The 18,169-nt window shown below is 42.5% G+C and overlaps 1 protein-coding gene across 1 annotated transcript in view; it reads left to right on the top strand.

Moving 5' to 3' along the window:
- akt3b (v-akt murine thymoma viral oncogene homolog 3b) overlaps positions 1-18,169 on the top strand; it is a 26,203-nt gene extending 8,034 nt beyond the window's left edge. Inside the window, exons 3-14 of the mRNA XM_083765071.1 lie at positions 674-799; positions 2,065-2,176; positions 4,169-4,313; positions 6,162-6,293; positions 8,672-8,737; positions 9,224-9,292; positions 9,767-9,889; positions 10,319-10,447; positions 11,451-11,665; positions 13,787-13,874; positions 16,248-16,350; positions 17,642-18,169. Coding sequence (XP_083621197.1) covers positions 674-799; positions 2,065-2,176; positions 4,169-4,313; positions 6,162-6,293; positions 8,672-8,737; positions 9,224-9,292; positions 9,767-9,889; positions 10,319-10,447; positions 11,451-11,665; positions 13,787-13,874; positions 16,248-16,350; positions 17,642-17,727 — 1,394 coding nt within the window. The 3' untranslated portion in view covers positions 17,728-18,169. The remainder of the gene's footprint in view (positions 1-673; positions 800-2,064; positions 2,177-4,168; positions 4,314-6,161; positions 6,294-8,671; positions 8,738-9,223; positions 9,293-9,766; positions 9,890-10,318; positions 10,448-11,450; positions 11,666-13,786; positions 13,875-16,247; positions 16,351-17,641) is intronic.

Raw genomic sequence — 18,169 nt, 5'->3', positions numbered from 1 at the left:
AAGTATCTGTATCAGACCTTTTTAGTCATAACGGGTCGTATCGGCAAATATGCCAGTCTAACCACTGATCCGATACAGGGGCAAGGGGTTGACACTATGGCAGGTAAATAAAATGTTGGGGCATGTGGAGTTTGCTTTCGAGTTGCCCAAACTGCAAGTGCACATTTGAGTGAGGAGTCTGCTATTAACAACACAAGATAAAATAAGTAATTTTCTTTTTTTTATTATTATAAATATTATTCTCCGGTATTTGGTATCGGCTAACACAGAAATTGTGGTATCGGATCGGGAACGAAAAAAGTATTGGGACATCCCTACTCACAATATGTGGATGTTCCATGGCGATAGTGCATACAGTACATACATACAGTACCTACCATCTACAGTAGTGGTGTTAACTCTGTGTGATGCTGTTTACCTAAACATACATTATAAGCCTTTTCATTCTTTTGAACCGGCATACTACATTCTGGTTGCAACCGTACTGTCTGTATATGCTTCAGGTGCTGCCTGTGTATCACTGTATGTACTATGTTGTCAATATATCTCAGGCCTGCAATGTCACAGAGACTAATTCCCTCCTCCGTACAATAATTTGTCTTGGCGACACTGAGCTAATGCAGGTGATTTTGTTTGCTGAACGAAAGCTGTTTGTGTTACTTCCTCTTGGCAGGCGAGTACATCAAGAACTGGCGACCACGCTACTTCCTGTTGAAGACGGATGGTTCCTTCATAGGCTATAAGGACAAGCCACAGGACGCTGACCTGGCCTATCCTCTCAACAACTTCTCTGTAGCAAGTAAGAACACCCATTGTAGCTGGCTGGACTCCACTGGAACTCCGTCTCATTTGGAAATAAGACACACTTCTCATTTCTACCGAGATGGAGCAAACATTAATACTATTTCAATTTCCCAGTTCAAAGTCATAAAAAATTACTAATAATAATCTGCATTGTGTTTATTTTCACAGTAAGTGAAAGCAAGAAGGCATTGCTTTGATTTGAAACTCAAAAGCATTGCTTTGAGTTACAGTATGTGAACAAAAAGGTTGAGATAGACTGGGGCTTTCAAGTACATGTTGACTTTTTTTTTACCAGACTCTTTAGGGAAGGTATCTGTCTTTTTATTCTGCTCCTATTCAGAAAGGCTTACAAGTACATATTCTTTGTTTCCACCTGGTTCTCTGTACAAACTTTTCCACAGCAATATCAAGTTTACAGGAGTTGACATTTCAAGTTGTTTGCGCAGTCATCATGCAAGCAAGTCTGGCTTCTAGCTGTCGGAAGTTTTATTTTCCTCTGATCTGTGACAAGTTGGCACAATGTCACAGAAGTCTGCATTGTTTCTTTGTCAACCAGCAAAAGTTGGCTGCTTTGTAAACTTTGGCAACATTGCCAGTGTCACTATATGCCACACCACCACCAACTGCTGCCACAACAGCACTACTGCAGTCTGTGCACACGGTCCAAACTCTGAGATAAGAGCACCTGTACACAAACTACAATCATTTTACTAGCTAATGCTCTCATCCTGATGTTGACAGTACTGCAGTGAGCTCAACAAAAGAATAAGCTTAAGCCATATACTTCTGATATTTTAGAAGGTGGGAAAAAAGAGAAACGTTTTGACATTTCTGTGGAAAGTTTGTCAATGTTCACCTATAATGGCATGTCTCAAAATAGGAATGCCAGGTTGAAAGTGCTTAAACTTCACTACTCGTCAGCGTCTCTTAGACCCCTGGGCAGGTAGAGAAAACCAGCAAATCTCTGCTCTGTGCATGGGATGTGTGCTTAAAAAATTACTTGAGGGCAAACAGAAGGAGGCAGGTGAACGTTTTATAATTTTTTAAATGTGAGATTTGCACATGTGCTGTGCTATTCTATATAAATATATTATTATTATAAATTATGATATTATAAATCATTATAAATCAAAAAACAAAATATCGGTCATAATAAATCTGGGCTAATTGGGGTCGGCCTCGGCATTGGACCCAAAAACTGCTTTGGGTCGGGTTCTAGTAACTGTCTTTGTCTACCCCCCCCCCCCCTCTCTCTCTCAGAATGCCAACTAATGAAGACAGAGCGACCCAAGCCAAACACATTCATCATCCGCTGTCTCCAGTGGACCACCGTCATAGAGAGGACCTTTCACGTAGACTCCCCAGATGAGAGGTTCCTTCACTTTTCTTCTCATCCACTACGGACTAGCTCAAGAATAGTATAAAATGTTTTGTTGATACATTTATAGGCCTTTATTTGACAGAAATAGTAGAGACAGGACATGCGGAGAGAGAGAGTAGGGGAATGACATTCAGCAAAATGGTCTGGCCAGCCAGGAATAGAACCGCGGACCCCCCCCCCCCCCCCCCCCCCAAACCTGCGTTGTAACAAGTGCAGTATGTGGTTTGCGCCTTTAGCCCACTGAGACAGCTTCACACATGCCTGGCTTCATTTTTGACAATTCCCCTGCTTGTTCAGTTCTCCAGCATTACGTTCTCCTTGGCTACGCACTCACTTTGGACTAGGAGTATTGTTATTCTTAACAGAAGGAAAAACTACCCACATGCTGCTTTTGCGTTCCCAAGTGTGCTGTCTTTTCTTTTTTCACAGCATTATTTCTCGCTGTGAGCACAACGTTTTGACCAAGTCTGTTATTCTTGCAGGGGTCTTCAATGATTTTCAGGCCAAGGATCCCCTAGCTGAGAGAGAGATGAAGCAGGGACCCCCACTAAATATTGTATACAATTGTGTTGCAGATTTAACTTTTTCATAGATTTCATAGACTTGTTTGACAGCACTGTCAATGTGTAGCATTGTGTTCGATTCATGTTAATGTGTATTTTCAGACGGGTAACCACCTTAAACCCTCAATTGTTTTTCTGCTTCACACTATGAGAAATATTTTGTGGCCCACTTGGGCTCCCGGACCCCCTGTTGAAGACCCCTGTTCTTGAGTATTTAATTCTTCTCATTGGTCAGAGTGGGCTTCAGTCAGTCAACACAGTGAGAAGAAAGACAGGAAGTAGGAGAAAGAGGTGTGGCAGTGTAACACAGCCTGAGAATGTCAAAGCCCGCAACTCGAAGTCGCAGGATTCCGCTCCAAAATCCTGAGGGGGGGAATCACCCTATTACTTAAGTTTTGATGCTCGATATTTAAAGTTTATAGCCTGCAATTGAGGCTGTGTGGTAGAGGGCTAAAGATGGCTCAAGAATCCACTAAGAATGGATTGTCAATATTACTTTAATAGCACCAATTTGCCAGAGGAGCTCTCACATTTTTCAAATGGATGTTTTTTTTATTGGAATGGAGCTGCTCCTCTGATGTACAGTATGGAAGTAAATGGCCAAGCTAGACTTTGAAGCTTTTTTAAAGTCGTGGCTATGTTGTATTGATTGTTGTACCAGCACACTACAGTAACTCTTCTCTTTCTGGCCTGTTATTTCTTTTTTTCTGGCCTATGCCCTAAGCCATAGTAGTCAAGCTCATTGTAAACATTACAAAGCTCTTCTCATAGCCTACTAGTTAATTAGTTCGTAGCAGCTAATGGAAAAACGAATCCTATGAATTAATACATTTAATCTATGACTGCCGGCATAGCTGACTATTATCTGAATTGCCTTGAGGACACAGCTTTGTGTGCGATTACCGATTTCATTGATTTTCTATCGTCGACCATTGGAACATATGAATAAATTAATTTACATTTCAGTTTGGCACTTTGGCTTTTAGGTTTTGTAAACAAAAGTTGCACAGGGCAGATATGACAAATATCTTACATGATTGAATAACGTTATACAAAAAAACTATAATAGTGGAATAGTGGAAATATTCATGTTCAACATGAATATATTAGCCATGCATTTTCAAACATCTTCAAAATTAGTGGAAATAGCAGATCTACCAGCTCAAAACGTGTCACGATATGATGTTAGGGTCCGTTTGGTTCCATTTGTACACTCTCTGAGTTACAGACCCATAAGGGTCCATTTGGTTCCAAACTATCATTTAGCTGGGGGCCCCCTGGAACTCACTCAAGGACCCCTGGGGGTCCCCGGACCCCACTTTGGGAACCACTGCCATAGGAGCATCCATTTTGGTTAACCATTGGTTGAGAACCACTGTTTGAATAGGCTAACGGTATACGGTGTTGTGATGGTTTGTAGGGATGAGTGGGCTGAGGCCATCCAGATGGTGGCTGACTCTCTGGCCAAGCAGGAGGAGGAGGGCATCCTCTGCAGCCCCACATCGCAGATCGAGAACGTCAACGAGGAGGAGATGGACACGTCCATCAGCCACCACAAACGAAAGGTGAGATCGTCTGGCTTCACTAAATGAACACAATAGGTCAGTGTGGTTCTCAAACTGAACTTCCAAGTCAAGGACCCCCAGTGTTGTCCCTGAACGCGTTCACAGACGATCGTTCACGAACCTGTTCATATTTTGGGTGTGAGTGAACTGAACATACTGTTTTTCTACTTGATGAACGTCATTGTGAACGCGTTCATTCCTGGCGTGTGTGAACGTCACTTTCTTACAGTTCAACTTCGTTCAAGAGATTCCATAGGGCAGGGGTCCTCAACAGGCGGACCGCGGTCCACGACCGGACCGCGGACCACCTCTCTGTGGGCCCTGGACCCCCTGAGTGCTTCCCCAGTGTTCCCCTGAGTGCCTCCCCTGTGTCTCCCCAGTGCCTTCCCATGCAGTGCCTCCCCAGTGCCTCCCCAGTGTCTCCCCAGTGTCTCCAATAGCAATACAAGAGCAATAATACAAATTAATCTTAATTAATTTATCAAATTAATTAATACAATTAATTTATTCATTTATCAAATTAATAAATTAATACAATTAATTTATCTAATTAATTAATAAAAAGTTTCGGCGAAGGCCCGCGTCGCACTCATGGGACCGGACCTTAGTCTTTTTCAAAAAATATTAGTGGACCTTCAGCATTTCTAGTTGAGGACCCCTGCCATAGAGTCTTCCAGGCGAAACCCCTGCTAAAAACCCACCAATAGGCCCTTATCCGACACAAATTAACTAATCTTTCTCAGCCGTAGCCTACAATTTCACTGGAGCGCGCAGCGCGCATCTAACTGCATGATGACCTAGTCATGCACGCAAACAGCAGACACAGAACATGGTGTTTGAAATGATTGTGAGGAGGATGTATCAACACATTTTGACCCCCCCCCCCTCCCAGTTTGAGTAGCTCTGCAATAGGTGTCATCTTAATGTAAAGAAGATTGCATGCAACGTTTGCAGTCACATTTCATAAACGTATGGCTGCACAAGATGTCACAAATAGAATCTGAACGTCTTTCATTGCAACTGATATTCTGTTGTTGAAAACATTCTAGTTATTTAAAGATAACAGACGCTTAGAACTGCATTTAGAGTTGAGTAGCATGGAAAGAAAGGGCATGTGAAAGTGTCCTCTTTCGACTTAATTGTATACTTCTTGTAAGATAAGAAATGAGATAAGACGAGATGATAAAGAAACTTTAGAAGTCACTTCTGACCTCTAAATGATGGATGGTGGTTATTTGATGAAGTGGCTTGTAGAGTGGACAAACTCATTTCACCCTAACTTTACTGACATTTCATTTTTTTGTGTTTAACTGCATCCACGCTATTTAATCCATTGTCTCCCCCTGCGTAATACGCTAAACCCGCTATTTGTTTTGTGTTTAATTTGCCGTTTTGTAATAATTTAAAAGAAATAGCAAATTTGTCACGGACCTGGTGACGAGGCGGACACGTTATGATGACATAACCGGAAATCAACCAACCGCCGGCTTGCAAGGGCTTCTGGGAAACTGAGTCCAATGCAAAATGAACGTGGGTGTAGGGTAAATCTTAGCGTGCTTTGCTCTTTGTCTATGACCTGGATCACGGCTTTCTTTCGGCTCAATAACAAATCATTGGAGTGTTTTCAAGCGGATTTTCATGGATCAAAGGCACAGTCGCGGCAGCCTCGGTATATGTCATTTAATATAATGCCCTCAAAGTGTTTTAATTCCCATCCTGCTTGTAAGGGAGTAGCACTGCATGGTGCATGCAGTTCGGAGGAAGAAAGAATATTGAGCGTTGGGGAACCAGATGCTTTCTGAGGTTGTTGTTGTTTTTTATGTTTCACTTCTCTTTCTCTTTTCCCAGACAATGAATGACTTTGACTATCTGAAGCTGTTGGGCAAGGGCACCTTTGGGAAGGTCATTCTGGTAAAAGAGAAAGCAAGTGGCACCTATTACGCCATGAAGATCCTGAAGAAGGAAGTCATCATTGCCAAGGTTTGTTGTTCACTTCATTGGTTTAGATTTTTCTATTGTTTTCTTGTCTCCAGAGCACTCTGAAATAATCGTTAAAGCATAAGATAGATGTCCTAGTTAGCTGAGACGGGCTTTGAGCTTCAGATAATTCCCCTTGTCAACCACTAGTGTTCCTACTTCCTACCTGAACACAAGGAAGCTCTGAGAAGGAAGTGAAGTGGTCACGTGACTGGGCTGCGCCATGACACTTTCATGGGAGCCAAACTCACACAGGAAGTGCAATGAATACATGTCAGTGAATGGAGCCGGCTGGACCAGCTCATAACAAACATTATTCATGAACAATTGAGACCTTTTGTAAAGTAATCACTTCTGGAAAATAACAGAAGACATATCACAGGTTGTTTTCTAATCACTTACTTTTCGATGTGCACAGAGTGCACAGTATATAATTTTATCTGAGGATCTAAACAGCAGCAGGTATCGTTTCTGGCTCCGAAGTATCGCGATATTTGGCTGCCAGACAGTGAAACGGTGGGAAGTCTCGCGATACTTGGTGCGTTCAGAAATGTACTTTGTACTTTATGGTATCTCTATTTTTATAGAGATACCATACCTCTATAAACATTACACAGTGTACACATCGAATAACAACACAGCAGACAATAATGTGTTACATGTCTTCTGTTATTTTCCAGAAGTGATTACTTTACAAAAGGTCTCAATTGTTCATAAATAATGTTTGTTCATGAGCTGGTCACTGAGCTCTCATTGACTCCAATGCATTCTGCCAAACTTCCGGGTAGTTTGGCTCCCATGAAAGTGTCCATGAAAGTGTCACGTGACCACTTCACTTCCTTCTCAGAGCTTCCTTAGCTGAACACAGGGTCTACATGGGAGGCCACCTCCAAACACAGCAGCTGTGCTAGTTACAGTACATTGTAAATATCACAGGGGTTGACACTAAGGTCTCAGAGGCACTTACATGTCAGGTAAGTACAGGTCATGTTCTAGTTGCCCAAAGGTCATGCGCACTTGTCCGTAAAGTAAATCGTCCATTATTAAAAGGACAGGTAATATTTGAATTACCGTTCAATTTATTTATTTATTTTACTTTCTGGGTCTGTGCTATAAGATATTATATACCTACATTAATGGTTTCACACATTTTATTGCGATCACAGGTCGCTTTTACTATGGAATCGTGCATTTCCCGTCTGTTTGGTTGGTCACGACCCATATGGTCATGCCTCGTGACATCACGTGATGTCATCAATATTAAGCCCATATATGGAGATCCCTGATCTCATCAATATTGGCCAGCAACTCTACATCTGACCTCAAACCTCAAACCTTTAGATCTCCATATATGGAGTTGACCTGTTCTGACATTCCATATGTTGATCCTTCCCCATCCATCCTTCCTCTTCGATGTGTCCCTTTTGACTGATACCTGTCCATTTAAACTCTAGACGGGCCTGCCCCAAAGTTATTAGTGCAGCCACACCCGGCAGCCGGTGAAAACTAGAGTTCTCAACAGGCCCGAAGATTAAGGCCCGGCCCTACCTGGGCCCTCATCAAACCCTGTACACTCAAGACACTGCCCCCGCTGCCAACCTTAGATCTCCATATATGGAGCTGACCTGTTCTGACATTCCATATGTTGATCTGTTCTCATCAAACCCTGTTCAACGCTCCATATATGGCCAGTACAGAATTAATTTGATCTGACCCCCCCCCATGCCAAAGCTTCTTACTGGTATTATTAAGTCTAGCACAAAACAGCACATAGTGCTCTTATTTTACAGACCAGAAGACATTTAAATACCAGATACAGATGAGGCCATATCTATCTATTCACATTAACTACTTCAAAACCCGCCCTCCCCCTGTGTTCACAACAGTACCTGACAAATTACATACAGTACATATTTCAAAGGATTCGCATAGTATACTATAGACGATGTATATAGATTATTCTACTACCTCACTGAGCTGGTAGGGGAGCCAGTGCCCGTTCCAAGCAGCCAATGGCCTCGCGCGTTGATGAGCGCATCAGCTGAGTTGTCAAGTTGTAGTGAACGAAATAGTTTCATCATCTGTTTCCACAGGTTAGCTAGCTACATAATGTAAACACATTGGCTACAGACACACTTCACTTTCATCCAAACATGTAACCAATGAAAACTACGGTAACTTCTGGTGCAAAGATGGGCCTTTACATTTTTTATTATTCATTCTTCCAAATCAGTCAGATCAAACGACTCACTGTTTGAAAAAAGGCACTTTGATTTTATTTCTGTCACATGGAAGATTCTCTGACATCACATTTTAGCAAAACTCCGAGTACTGACCTGTCTCCCATTTTTGTTTCTTTCTTCTTTCTCTTTGTATCACAGGATGAAGTTGCTCACACGCTCACAGAAAGTAGGGTATTAAAAAACACCCGACATCCATTCTTAACTGTGAGTATGGCCCACCCAACACTCGGGTAACATTGCATCTAGCTAGATCGGTGACGCGTTAACAGAAGCCTTGTCTTGAAATTGATCCACACGCAATTTGTCTGAAAGGGAAGACACAGACCCTCGACCTTCTCAATTCCACGACTGCTTTGAGAAGCGCTGTGGAAAGAGTAACGACTCGAAGGACACTGATGATTTTAGACAGATTGCTCATTCAGATTTTATTTTATGCAGTTCAGAGGCCATTACTTCAAAACAAAATAAAAAAAGATACATTTTTACTTTATTTGTTTCCGGAACAGTGCACATTAATGAACATTTCAACAATAAGCATGATTTCATGTAAATATGCTGGATTTAGCTAGTAGCTCATTTCCACACGTAGTACTATACAAATATTAAACAGTTAAAAAATACCATACCTAATTTAAGCTTAACTAACAACCTACATATCTACTGTAAGTTTAATACCTGTTTTTCTTTTAGTCTCTGAAGTATTCGTTCCAGACTAAGGATCGACTGTGCTTTGTCATGGAATACGTCAACGGAGGAGAGGTAAGGAGCAGCCATGCCATTCTTACCTTCATGGGCACGATGAGGTTTCCACTTCAAAACGGGGTGTCTTAAGGAGTTCAAAACAAAGTTCCCTTCATCATTATTATCACATATCACATATCTGTGCATGGGCCACATAAACGGTAAAATAACCCACCTGTATAAGCTGTATTCCTTCATTGTACTGGTAACTTGTTTGCTGTCCATGTGCCACGGTAGCAAAAAAACCCAAGGTTTCTAAATGACGCCAGCCTCTAACATGCTACCACTTTGGCATCAATCTCCTCATATCGAGCAGATTAGAGATTTATTTTGTTTCCCCCTTTTTTTTCTGTAAGCCTTATACAGAAAATGTACAAGACTTCTCCCTGCCATGTATTAAACATGTGATTTAATCTCACCTGGTGTAATCCCATCCCCACCAGGGATTCTGCTAGTGTACTATTGATGTGCTTTCTTCTCTGTGTTCGGCAGCTGTTTTTCCACTTATCAAGAGAGCGAGTGTTCTCTGAGGATCGGACCCGTTTCTATGGTGCTGAGATTGTCTCCGCGTTAGACTACCTACATTCTGCTAAGATCGTCTACCGTGATCTGAAGGTACACTGCACACTATTAACTACATCTGTACAAGATAGGGCTGGCCTACAGTATGTGTTTGCTGATCTCAGTCAAAACATGATGTGATGTCTAATGTTATATGAAGAAACCCACACAATTCGTAGTTCCCTTTCTTATCTTTTTTTGCATTAGCAATTCTTTACTTGAGGTAATGGGAAGATTATCATAATGAATCATTTGAACAAAGGAATGCAGACATGAAATTATTGTATCCACTATTCCAAATGAATCAAGTTTTTGCTCAAATTATTTCTTATTCAATCCTCACATGTACTGCAACATGACAGACAGGCAGGGACAAACAAAACAAATTCTACTGTACATAATATTCAATCTACTTTTATCTACATTTCTACAATAGTAGTCCTAATGGCACGATAACATCACCTTCTGTTGTCATGTTACTAGCTGGAGAACCTTATGTTGGATAAAGATGGCCACATCAAGATCACTGACTTTGGCCTCTGCAAAGAGGGCATCACTGACGCTGCCACCATGAAGACCTTCTGTGGAACACCAGAGTACCTGGCTCCTGAGGTCAGATGCTTCATCACCGATACCACAATGCCTATCCTGATTTTGGAACATCTAGACCTAGACCACCAATGTTTTGACCAATATGTTTTGTAAAAAAATCACACCCGTGACAAGTGAGGGGCGCTTTTATCATCGTACATCATCTCATTCCGGCCAATCTGAATTTGCGTCCTCACCTTCGTCTTCAATGTTTGTGTTACGCAATGTTTGTGTTTACACAAACACTCAAAATTGTCCATTCATTGTCAATGGCATTTAATGTTTGTGTTAGGACACAATTTGGATTACACACACCAAAAGCTGGACATAGGAGGGCTACCGGCACTCAAATATATAATATCGTCGTGGCTTGATTGGCTAACCCTGTGTCGGGTTAGGGCCGATTCATACTCCTATTTTACCGCTGTTTCGGCGCTCTAGTGCCGAAATGATTTCGGCTCGTCAGAAATTTTCAGTAGCACCGAAGAGCCGACTTTAGGACGGTACCCGCCCCCCCGAACCTCAAATGACGTCAAATTGTAGGCTCTACAGCGCCGAACCGACTTTTATTCGGCTCTAAAATAGAAGTATGAATCGGCCCTTAGCCAACCAAGAAAACCCTTGCCCACACTTCCTCACTTCCTACATTTTTGTGCATCCTCCGCAATCCCAAGGACCGATGAATTAGGATTACAGTCTAGACATATGTGGCATTTCAGTTCTAAGAACTTTAATTAAACGATAAGTAAATAAAAAATGCATACGAACTGAACTTTATTTTATTTAACCACTTGAGCCCTGTTTAAAACAAAATTTGGTAATGGTAAATTGAAAAGGTAAAAAAATCAGCTGCATGATCGCCAACACCAAAGTCACAAAGTAAGGCAAACATAGCGGTCATAACGGTCATAACGCTCTACTATCAGACACTACAGCTAACATCCTGCCGCTGTGTGTATGGGCATAGCCCCCCCCCGCTCCCCCCACTGCGTATTGAATGACCGTCCCTCCTCCCAACGTCCAGGTCCTAGAGGACAATGACTACGGCCGAGCGGTGGACTGGTGGGGGCTGGGCGTGGTCACGTACGAGATGATGTGCGGCCGGCTGCCCTTCTATAACCAGGACCACGAGAAGCTGTTTGAGCTCATCCTCATGGAGGAGATCAAGTTCCCACGAACCCTATCGTCCGACGCCAAGTCCCTGCTGTCTGGCCTGCTCATCAAGGATCCCAACAAACGGTACACGGATGGACACGCATGCGCACACGCACACGCACACGCACACGCACACGAACACGAACACGAACACAGCTTGTAAATCGGATATTTTGGGAGTGCGACACCAGCGCACAAATAAATGTCATTTTTTTAAATAACACACAACATCTTTTAAATTAATACAAATATGGAAGTGAAGCATTCTGCGTCCACATGCATGCACACATACAAACTCAAACATTTGAACACTCCCACATTGTACATCCGGACAGAGACATGCCCAGGAACCCAAGGGAGTCTCTTGACTCAATGAGTCAACAAGCAAATATGCTGGAACAGCTACATATGTTCCAGTTCATAAAGACAGTTGTTGACTCACACAGCTGACTCTTACTCTGCTTACTCTGATCTTAAATCTAGAAGACTATTAACCGACATGATGACCAGGCGTGGCTTGTTGCCTGCCTGGTCTACTGAGTTGGCGATCAGGGATCGATTCTAGCTCGGGGTGCTAAACGTTAACCTGACTGCGCCAGCTGGTGGCAGCAGTGAGTTCCTCCTCCTGCTCCCATCTGGTCCCTCTCGGGCAGAGACGATGTACTCCGAGCCATTTCTGACCAGAGAGATATGCGGCCGCTAGAGGCGGGGTCAACGCGATACTGATGACGTATTGAAGCGCTGCCACAGTGCAAATGTAAACACAACCTAACAAGACTACAAATCGAAATCGGAATTATTATGGAGATATCGTCATTTTTGTCCTGCTGCTTATTTATTTATCGTTTCTGCTTGAGAGAGCCCAGATCCAGGCAGGAGGAGGGAACTTGTGAACTCGATACTGCCGCAATCTGGCGGAGTCAGGTTAGCTAAACACACGGATGCAATAACTTTTTGTTGTCTTCAGGCTATGGTGGCTTGTAAAATCCTGAGGTTCACTATTGACTTTGGAGAAGAAGGAAGGGACGTTTGCGCACTGTAACCTAGTGGAAAATGTATTCAAAACGTACAACGTTTCGACCACCTTGGTTCTTCATCAGGTCTGAGGAAGACCTGAGACCTGATGATGACCCACAGTGGTCGAAACGTTGTACTGCTTTTAATACATTTTCCACTGGGAGCTGAGTTACAGTGTGCAAACTTCCCTTCCTCCTTCTCCAATGTACATATTGTTGTTCAGCACCTGAAAATGTTTTGCTGGGATGTGCGTACAGTGCTTACAGTTAAAGTGTTGGCTGATAGAGTGCAAAGGGAACTTTGGACTCTATCAGCCGCCACTTTAACTGTTTTGCTACTAGGTAGAGCCTCCGAATGATGGCCTGGCACTCGGCCAAGGCATCCTATTTCACTGATTAACCGATTTCCAGCCTATCGGTATGCAACTCGAACAGCTCTGAGTTGGCAGAAGTGCCCACGTCTGCCTTGTTGTCAATATTCTTATTGCAAAAACAAAACCGAAACTGTGGCATGTGTTGTTTTCGATGTTAAGTCTACATGGTCTGTATTCTCTCATCACGTGAGAGTACAAATGCATCCATTTTAGACATCATGGGGCCTTCTTTGATGTCCTCTAGCATCTAAACATGATGCTAGTAGGCTTTCATTACCAAGTGATGAAATGTGATGCCAAGGTGTTCATCCATACCAGTCAAAAACGGAATTAGATTTGATTTGCCATCTTTGTTAACAATGATCATACGTAAGCACAAAACATACAACTGCACACAATAGTCACAAGAAAGATTATTTCCATTGCAGTCGTTTGGTGTAGCTGTGCATGTAAACTTTGGGTGTTGTGGATTATGTGTGCATGGGTGTGCTTTTATTGCATTATAGTTATGCAATAAACCAAATAAAAATGTAATCAAATGCATATGATCAATATTTAGTCAAAAACTAAACGATCTCCACAAACTGTACAGTACAAGCATTTGGCTGGAGTTAATACCCCACTGTGAGATGGACCTTTTGTCTCGATTCCAACATAGATGGAAACAGAGTAGGAAAGGAGGCTACTGCACCTGAAGGGAGTGAACTCATTCACCCTGGAAAGTTATTTTTGGGTTCAGTGGCAGAGGCAGATATTCTTGTTCAAATGATGGCGACATGAAAGAGCGGTGCATGATGTTTGGTTTTCACCGGCAGGCTGGGCGGAGGGCCGGATGATGCTAAGGAGATCATGCGTCACAGTTACTTCGTCACCGTCGACTGGCAGGACGTCTACGACAAGAAGGTATGTTCAGGGTCTTTAGCCGCTACAGCTACATACTTAATTACATTTTATTTGTCAAATACAAGACAATACAACGATACAAGACATAAAATGACAGAAAGGTAAGCTTAACACTACACAGAGAGACACACGCACACACATACACACAAAAGAAAAAAACAAGGGGACACAGGTGGGATCGATGACCATCAGAAAGCAGGGATAGTTACATTATGAGTCCAATAGTGAAAGATGCATGGTTGCACCATGTCAAGCATTGTCATTAATGGCATCCACATTTTTTGGATTTGTTCCAGCTTAGCAATGGAGAGCATCTCATGAGAGCCATCTCTTGAAACATGGAGAAGCTGGAGACTTCCATTTTATCAGTATATATTTTTTTGGCAGCCACCATACCTGCCTAAAGGTATATTCAGTGATTTCACTTAATTCAAATATCATATATACATTTTTTTCCTCCCTACTATATCAAATCAATTCAAATCAAAGTGTTACTGGGACAGAACCGGGTTTTTTTTCTCCAAATCACCCAAATCACTGAATGCTCATTTAAGCATCTGTTTTTGTGAGAAGGAAGAGCCCTTTTGTCTCATTTTAAAGAGACACATTTCACCCCTTTTGCAACCAGATCTTATTTTAGTTAGAGACACAAAACACTTTCCTGGGGTTTTTATGTGGGTAATATGTGTGTGTGTGTGTTTTGTTTTTAAGATATTTTAGGTTTTCAAAGTGTCCATGGGCTCCATGATGTCATGGACACTGGGCTCACTTCCTTTCTGGACTACAATTCCCATAATGCTTTGGTGCACTGCTCCTCCTTGTGGATAGGGGGAGGGCTGTATAAGGGTGCTATAAATGCACCATTTACCAATGTGAGCCTGACATTTTATTTAGATTAGATTATATTACATTACATTAAATGTATTGTCACTGCACAGAGTATACAAATACTTTGACAAATTTGGTTGTTGTATAGTACAGCATGTAATTATGGAGTATCTTTACCTTAAAACCGCAGGGAGAAAATGTAGAAATGTCTGGTGAATTCTGCAGTTGATCTATCTACCAAAACACTTTCCATATTCTTGCCAAAAATATCAGATATTTGGTGTAGAGGAGAAAAGGTGGTTCAAAGGACCACCCAAATTGATATTGTAAGCGCCATTTGAGTCTCCTAATTGTGGCCAATGCTGTCCTCTGAGGGGTGTGGTCAATGTGAAGGTTGAAGGGTATTTAATCAGATCTCAATCAAACAGCAGGTGTTGCTGACAAGAGGCAAACAGTTTTCAGACTGTGTTTAGGAGGCTGTTTGTACCATTTACGTTTATTGCATGTATGTATGCTGTAGTGACTAGGCCTGCAAAAAATCCTCATTATACCAACTCTACGCACATGTTTGGACATCACTTCCTGGAGCACACGTCTTAACTACAACCCCACTGTCGGCAACCAGTAGTGCCACAAATTTAGGATTGGGCGCTACAGATATATATATTTGACCGTGGACCCCTATCTGAAAATGTTTTATGCCAGAGACCCCCAGAAGAGAAGATTTGTATAAAAAACAAAAAACAATGTCAGAAATAGCAGATGAGTGCGTCACAAACTCACAAAGTGGCTGCGAGCTTGTAGATCTGCTATTTTTTATACCACTTTTCTAAACCAATGTTGTACATTTAGGCATTTAGCAGACGCTCTTGATCCAGAGCGACTTACATTTAAGCAAAAACAAAAGCATGGGCCCAGGCCGTAGCGTAACGGTCTGGGCACCGGACTGGTGATCCAGTCGCGGTGTGCCGCGGGTTCGACTCCCGAACCCGACACGGCCTTTACCGCATGTCATCCCCCCCATCTCTCTCCCGTTTCCTGTCAGCCTACTATCCCTTAAAAAATCAATAAAAGGCGTAAGCCGCAAAAAAATATCTTAAAAAAAAAAAAAAGCATGTCATACATCACATATATAAAAATATCATGAATCGTGTATAAGCTAAGAACGTAACAGTGGAGTATCTATGTCAACTATACATACTATACTATATTATATATTATACAATATACATGTGTACTATAAAGTGCTATGACTACATAAAATGCAATTCTAGTGCTGTCTACGTAACGAGCTATAAGTCTGTCTAAAATACTGTCCAAGTCGACATGAAATGCTATCTAAGGGGCTAGGCTAGGGCAATTGCTACGGGCCATGGTGGAGTCTGAAGAGGTGGGTTTTCAGACTACGGTGGAAGATTGGGAGTGAGGCTGCAGTTCTGACTGTGATGGGAAGTACATAAATCCTAAGAGTTCTCTCAATGTCGCTATTTGTATAGCTAAAATCTAAAATGACACAGACACCGTCCCATTACCTGTCCTCTCCAGCTGGTCCCGCCCTTCATGCCACAGGTCTCCTCAGAGACGGACACACGATACTTTGATGAGGAGTTCACGGCTCAGACCATCACCATCACTCCCCCAGAAAAATGTGAGTGGCACGTTTCACAGTTTACCATGAAGTGCATCTGTCACTGCAGCTCAAAGTTTCATCATCTTCATTATTTGTCTTCCAAGGCAGCGTAGTCATTTGTTCCCATGTTTGGTTCTCTTCGGTAATTAAAACCCATTTTCTGCGGGAACCCCTTTTGGTGTTATAGCATTATGTTATGCTTTAGCTATTGAAAAAGAGCAGATCTACAAGCTCATAGCGCGCCACCAAGTGGCGCGCTACGAGCTTGTAGGTCTGTTATGTTTGAAAAATCGAAGAGCGACTGACAGAAACATAGCTGTCAGGATGTAGAAGACATTTTTTTAATCTGATCTCAGGTCAGAATGGGTTAACACTGCACCCTCCTCACAGTGACACCCGGCCACAGTGTGCCGTGTTCGGGTACACTTGCCTTCATTTTGGCTTCAACACGAACTACTAGGAATCCAGGACACCCCCAGAGAGCACAGCAAAACCCCTGGCGATTCAAGGGGCCCCATGAACGTTCAATGGTACACTATAGGGCTCCATCTTGCGCCACCCCTTACCCCTTATCCCTAAACTTATTTGCAATCTTTTACAATTTGAAAACATTTAAAAATAGTTCAACTAGCCAATCTACATCAACACGTTATCGTGTAGATCGGCTATTTGTACTATTTTAAAATGTTTTAAAATAGTAAGAAATGGCAGGGGATAGGGCCTTGTGCCTACTGTACACGGGGACCACAGGGAATCAGACTTTGATTCCAAAGAAGAAGCCTGATAAAGGATTAGATTTACACATCCAATGAAGTGGACGATCGAGGATGCTCTGGCCTGGGACAGGCATTGAGAAAGAGAGCAGCGGGTGGGTGCGTTTCTGGACCTCGTTTCTGGGTGCGTTTCTCATGCACTCTTAGCCCTGCTAAGAGTGCATGAGAAATGGTGGGCAGAGAGAGCAGGTGGACATCAGAGAGAGCAGGTGGACATCCTACTAATGAATGAACAAAACTTTTGTCTGTTTGTCTGTCTTTTCACCTCAGTGGGTTGACCAATCGATCCGAACACACGGGCATTGAACATTGTCATATGGAGTGAGGGAGCCGATTGGCTGGCTAGGCCAGATCAACCCTAGTATCCCGAATTCTGGGCATGTCATAATAGGCCAACATTCATAAAGAATATAAAATAAGAGATATAAAATAGCAGATTCACAAGCTCACAATGTGTTGCAAGCTTGTAGATCTGCTATTTTAACATAGGGTTTGAGTGGTTAACACTAATAACATTCTCCCTTTCTTCCTTTCAGTTGATGAAGACGGGATGGACGCGGCCGACAGCGAGCGAAGGCCCCATTTCCCACAGTTCTCCTACTCGGCCAGTGGGCGAGAGTGAGCGCTCCAACCCAGCCGGCCAGCCAGTATTGCCCCCATTCGTGGCCATTTTGAGGAAAACGCGTAGCCATTTTAGGAAAAAAGTCTCCCCTCTTTTTCTCCTTCTCTGCTGCCACGCAGACTGGGAGAAGTCTTTCTAGGGACTTTAAAAGAGGTTTTGCACAGTGGGATAGACTCAAACCGGTCTCCCCACACTAAAAAAAAAGTCTCCTACATTTTCAGCGCTATTTACTGCAGAAGGCAATGTTTTTGTTATTTATTTTTTCTCTCTGTCAGTATTAGGTTGTCAACCCGGTTGCGTTCTTGGTTGTTATTTTGGTTGTTGTTGTTTTTTATTTCCTTTTTGTTTTCGTTTGACTCTTTTGCACTTGGTTTGGAAGAGCCGTTTTAGGGAACAAAACCAAAAATGTTGCCTTATGTGTGCAGATGTTTCGTATCATACC

Source organism: Protomyctophum parallelum (genome assembly GCF_964188405.1).
Source record: "Protomyctophum parallelum genome assembly, chromosome: 5".
Lineage (NCBI taxonomy): Eukaryota > Metazoa > Chordata > Actinopteri > Myctophiformes > Myctophidae > Protomyctophum > Protomyctophum parallelum.
This window is presented reverse-complemented; position numbering and strand designations above follow the sequence as displayed.